At 34.1% G+C, this 5,895-nt stretch overlaps 1 protein-coding gene across 1 annotated transcript; it reads right to left on the bottom strand.

The window, feature by feature from the left end:
• Nucleotides 1-1,070: 1,070 nt before the first annotated feature.
• Nucleotides 1,071-2,965, bottom strand: LOC109168076. The gene is made up of 2 exons (XM_019317130.1): nucleotides 2,059-2,965; nucleotides 1,071-1,649 (listed from the first exon to the last, which is right to left on the bottom strand). Exons 1-2 carry the CDS (start codon nucleotides 2,722-2,724, stop codon nucleotides 1,281-1,283), a joined length of 1,035 nt encoding a protein of 344 aa, XP_019172675.1. The 5' UTR covers nucleotides 2,725-2,965; the 3' UTR covers nucleotides 1,071-1,280.
• Between the last annotated feature and the right edge of the window lie 2,930 nt (nucleotides 2,966-5,895).

The raw sequence follows: 5,895 nt of genomic DNA, 5'->3' as shown, positions 1-5,895 counted from the left end.
CCATGATTTTGTTTAAAGATAACTGGCCTGCAGGATGGAGGTAAAAAGTCCACCCTAAAAAGTTGTAGGAGTGATGGCAAAGCAAACCCATCTTTAACATTCCTTTTGTTTGTAACAATCATGGTGTATCATTATATATATCCCACTGCACCCTCCTTTCATGGTCAAAAGAACACCACATATTTCAATACTAATTTTCTTGACATGGAAATAATAATTACTTATCTATCACAATTTAAAACATTATTTGGTTTGACTTTTTTTTTTTTTTTAATTTTATAATTAACACAATTTTGATCATTAAATTTAAGTTTTTATTTTTGAGACAAGCAAATGAAGTAATCAAAAACAAAATTTGCCCAAACCACCTAATTGGTCCATTAATATTAATTATTGTATCAAGCTTTGCCCCATTAGATTAGTTTCTTGCTTTTGTCGCTAAAAGTAATACTTAATTTCTTGAATTAAAATTTTATTTTGCAAATTAAATTTTAAAATATCTAAAGTGATGGGTTATTGAGTAGCCCAAATAACTAGAAAATAAGTCTCAACGAAACTCTCAAGTCCTAGATTTACTTTCTTGACGACCTGGTTTGAGCTTGGTAGGTTGGCAATATATAGTTGGTTAGGCAACTTATCCGGGCTTGTAGTGCAATTGGCCAAATATGATAAACATCTTGCCATAGACCGGCATAGTTATTTAACATACTGACATGACGTTAGACACATCGCCTAATTGACCAATCATTATTGACAATTAAAGACGTCATGTTAGCTCACTTATAAGGTGTTATTATGTTGTATGCAACTTAGATCCAATATGAATACCCCTTATTAGTCCTACATTCTAGGTCACTAATTCACATCCCTTTTCACTATACTTCTTGTACTATCTATATATGTCTACCCTCCCCAAATTGAGTACCTCCTGATTTCATTGTACAAGGCTTTTATTTACCCCTGCCATTTAATCAGTACGTAATAACATAATTTCCACCTTACTCTCTCTACATATTGCAATCAAATCAATACATTATCGAAACAAATAAGTGAAACATTTTAGTTGATTATGTAATTGGAACACCAAAAAATGTGTCAGCTCATCAGTGAAACAGATGCACAAATATAATGTTCAAACGGTTCTTCATCTTTCTGAGCTGTACTGTGCAATTTTCCTTAAACTCCCATTTCTATGAATAACTCTTAATCACTAACAATTAATCATACAAAAGAATGGTACACAAAATTTTATATATATAAAAGAAAAAGATTAAAGAAATTCAAGAAGGATGATGATGATGATGAGGAGAGGTATACTCATGCTCAATTGTGGGAACAGTTCTTGTAGCAGGTGCAGTGGGAGCTCTGACATGCCCAACCATGGAAACCTGCAAAGCTTCTTCCTCATAAGCTCTCCTAACCATGTCCTCCATTCTTGCCTGCTTGTTCTTCACCTTCACGAAAATGGCGACGAGAAGTAGACCGATAAGAAATGCCCCCAACGCCGCCCCAATCGCGCTCACAATCACGATCTTCCATCGGCTCTCCTTCTTCCTTAATGGCATCAATGGCGACTCCACCACCAGCCCGAAATGCCCCTGTTTCCTCGTCACACAAACGTGCCGGGACGCCATGTTTGACAGCGTCACCTGTTGGATATTTCCGTTAAGGACCGGTGTACGTTAATTACGCTTATTAAGTAATTTAGGTAGATTGAATAACTAGCTAGAAATTGTTAGTAAGTTAAACTTTGTGACTAATATACAGTATATAACACTTAAAAGTTACTATACTCATACTGTTCAGAATAATATCAATACACAATCTAAGATTATGAGTCAAGTATGAGACAAAATGATACTTTGCATGTCTAAGACAACACAACTGAAAGGACATCAACTATATATAGTTGGTTTATGTTCGAGACAAGAATACTGAAGGGACATCAACTATGACTGAAGATCAACATCATTACCGCTTCTGTTATTACGAAATTAAGTTTCTAGTAATTAAGATTATGTTAAACTAACTTTAGACTATATTTTTATCTAACATTACCTTTCCGTCGCGCCCAAAGCTCGCACACAAGGGAATCATTCCCGGAGATGAAGTGGTGGAGTTCACTATCCTCGTCGTGTTGCTGAAATCAATAGTGATCGGATTCCCGCCGGTCTGAATCCCGACCTCGAACGGGGTAGCGGCACCGATGCTGACGTCGTCGCCGGCGGCGTTGTACGCCAGCAGACCAAGAACGGGTGAAATGAGCTGATACCCCGACATCTCGTAGTTATCGTAGTATATACTCGACCAATTAGATCCAAGATTCTGTCTAACAATGAGAAGCCTCTCCACGCAACGTTGGAACGTCACCCCGACAGAGATACGGAATTCCTTGATTCTCGCGCCGTATCTTCCTAGACTCCCGCACCGGAACCTGACCGAATCAACGTCGATTCCCGTGAGATTCGCCGGCAAATGAATCGGGTGCAACTTCCCCGTTTTGAACGCCTTGTGGTTGTAGGATCGAAATGTGTAGTCCCTGATGACGAGATCGAGGAGACGAGACGATTGTATGGCTTGAGCTCTCGTCCTCGTTGAAAGGGTCGCGGCAGATGCCAAGAATAGTAGTATAAGAGTTGCAGAAAGTAGGGAGCCCATTTCAAGAAGGAAGTACGATGTTTGGTCGTTTGAGGTGGTTTTTTTTCCTAAGTTGGCATTGAACATCAAGGGAAAAAGGTTGCTTTCTAGTTTCTAGGTAGCTGCAGGCTTGAATTGGCTTGGAATGGCAATGAAAGAAGCTATAGACAGCAATCTAAGTGAAAGTAGGAAAGCAGAACATAGGGTGGGAAAGGGGGAGAAAAAAAGATCAAATCGTATGTTTGTATGGTGTTATATTTTGTTAAGTTTCTAAAGACAAGGAGTTTGGTATTTTGTGTTACATTCGAGAAAAGAATGAGTCTTGTCCGTGCTGGCCTGGTCCCATGTTTGAATAAAGCAATATGATTTCCTTCAAGTAATTAAGATGGTGAAATTTTTTATCTGATTTTATGATTCTATAAATATGAATCTAATTAGGCCGGCCAATTGCATCATTGGATTGGAGTAGTGTACAATCGTTATACCCCTAGATCATGCCTGGTCTACATTGTAAGGTGCACCACTAACATGTAGTACATATTCATTTTTACTGTATTATATTATGTTCAGTTTTAATGTATATTCTGCTTAAATATATACTTGTATCAGCTGTCTATCTTACAATGTGGATCATGATTCATGTTATATTATAATTTGCCAGCAATGTAGTAATAGGCTAGATAGTAGAGTTGGGTTAGGATGTAGTGTGAGTTGGCCTTGGGAACCTAAGAGATCATGGGAGTATGGTTGTCCGATCCTAATTCACGTGGGATCATATAGGAGTTATAGTAGTTGTTTTTATCCTTGTAATGAACGGAGTTGTATAGAGTATATTTCTCTAATAGAAATCTTGTGTTACGAATATTTTTTACATCTTTTTATAGTAATAATATTTTTCCATTCATTAATCGTTGTTGTGTAATCCTTATATTTTGAACTGATTCTTGATTTATTATCTAAGTCGAAAAATTAAGTTTCATCGGTTGAGTTATAAAGTCAATTATAACTAAATTGATGTTGAAGTTAAATTAGTGAAGTAGATTAGAGTTGATCGGAGGAATGATTAAATAGGGAGTGGGGATGATGATGGCAATATATGTAAAAGGGGAACCAAAAGAGGGAAGCGTGCTTAAGTAATGGAATGAAGGCATGCAAAAGCAAAGTCTCCTTGTGTAGACCAATTATATATTTTAATGTGAAAGGGGAGATGAATGCATGGCTAAAAGATAAAACTTGAGTGGGGGGTTTTGATTTCATTACTACATATATAGCACCTTTGTAGAGTACTCATCTTTATCTACTATGCCATGCCATGTTCACATATATTGTTATTATTTATTACATTAATGTGAAAATAAAGGCATATATATGTTGTTTTTGCAACTCCTATATTATTATATTCTTTATGATGAAAATTTTAAGTAGGTCATTTTAATTTGGTCAAAAGTTGACTTTATTACGATTGAATGATATAAATTTTCATGAAGAATTTATACATTATATAACCTAAAATTTGTAAAAGTTACTTTCTTACGATGAAAGGTTGGTAAACTTTGGCTATCATATTCACAATGGTTTTTAAAATTTTGAGATTTCTCACAACTAAGATTACACTCTTATTTTATTATTATTATTTTTATTTTGACCAGGACTATGTGGTCTAATGGTATCCGGGTTGGACTTCCATTTGGAAGATTATGAGTTCAAGCCTCAGTGGAGGCGTTATTGGTTCTTTGTGTTTCAGTAGGTTGAGAAAGTATATGAACAGATACTACAATGTAATAGAGCCAGTAACTTTCAAAAAAAAAAAAAAAGAAAGATTACACTCTTATTTTATTATTATTATTTTTATTTTTTATTTGCTAACATCATAAAGGCTGCTCGTTCCATAGTATTAATTAATTTATTTATTTTTTTTGTATTGAGAAGAAAAATTATTATGCAATAAAAACACATTTTTAAAGTAAAATAGCTGTCCTTTTTAAGGTTGGATATAAGGAAAATGATATGTTTGATACATTCAATTAGTGCACTTACATATCACTCTAGATTCTAACTCGGGTGTGTTTGAAAATTAAACCAGGAAAATGACTTCTCGAAAATGTTTTTCATAAAACATTTTTCTTTCCAGTGTTTGATTGCATTTAAAAAAATTATCTTGGTGTGTTTGTTTCATTTTCTAGAAAATGAGCATAATTTTATTTAAAAAATAAATGTTATTTATAAAAAAAAAAAAGTTAAAAAAAATGAACAATGGTTCATAAAAAAAAAATTGTTTCCGAAGTTGGAAACCATATTAATATGGTTTTCGACTTCAGAAATCAGTTAATCTGGCCTGGTTTCGATCGAGAACCAGATTATAGTTCTTGACGAAAACCAATATGGGTTTTCATCCGGAAATCATACTTCCGGCTGTGGATTTTTGTCCAATAGCCGAAAATCGTCACCGCAGGAGATGGAGAAGATGGATAAGTTTGCACAAGTTAAACTCGAAAAAATGACTTCCCAAAAAAAGAAAGTTATTTTCTAAAAAAATAGTCTTGTTTTCTCTTTGATTAGAAATCAATTTCTATTTCTATTGACTCTAATTTTTTTCCCTTGTCAAACCCTAAAACCCAAAAAATGATAATAATTAGTGTTGATTAAATGGGCGAGTTGAGGATTGGTTTGAGCCCAATATGTGCTTTATCAATGACTCAATTTCTATATGCTCATGTCTCTCATTTTTCTATGTGCTTAATTCTCTTCATGCAATATAAGATTCTAAGATGGCAAATTGGCAAAGCACTTCCTTATAGCTAGATTGTAAGGTAGTTACATTTTCAAGGTTTAAATTCAAGACATTTAGTTAAATTGAAAGAGACTGGAGAAATTTTATTTATCTCATGAATTTGTAATTAATTATTTGGTAATTACTCCGTACATATCCACAACATTTGTGCTCCTCGTTCAATTATACCTCTGACTATGTATGTCCCATGTATCTCGAAATATCTATCATTTGCTCATTAACAAGGTTATGAATGCTTACGTTCATCGTGCGTGATTGTATATTTATATATCAAAACTTGGCAAAATCGATACTTGCTCCAATAATGTTTGCGGACTACATATGCAGTTTTTTTTTTTTTTGTTTTTTTTTTGAATAATCAAAATCATTTACCATCTCATTTGACATAGTAAGTAAATTTATTTTTCAACGTAGGGTGGGACTAGTTAAATTACAGTAACCAATGAATAAAAATAGTTGTATATATG

The sequence above is a fragment of the Ipomoea nil genome, unplaced genomic scaffold (genome assembly GCF_001879475.1).
Source record: "Ipomoea nil cultivar Tokyo-kokei standard unplaced genomic scaffold, Asagao_1.1 scaffold3172, whole genome shotgun sequence".
In the NCBI taxonomy this organism is placed as follows: domain Eukaryota; kingdom Viridiplantae; phylum Streptophyta; class Magnoliopsida; order Solanales; family Convolvulaceae; genus Ipomoea; species Ipomoea nil.
Note: the sequence above shows the minus strand (reverse complement) of the source record. Positions and strands in the feature narration are given on the sequence as shown.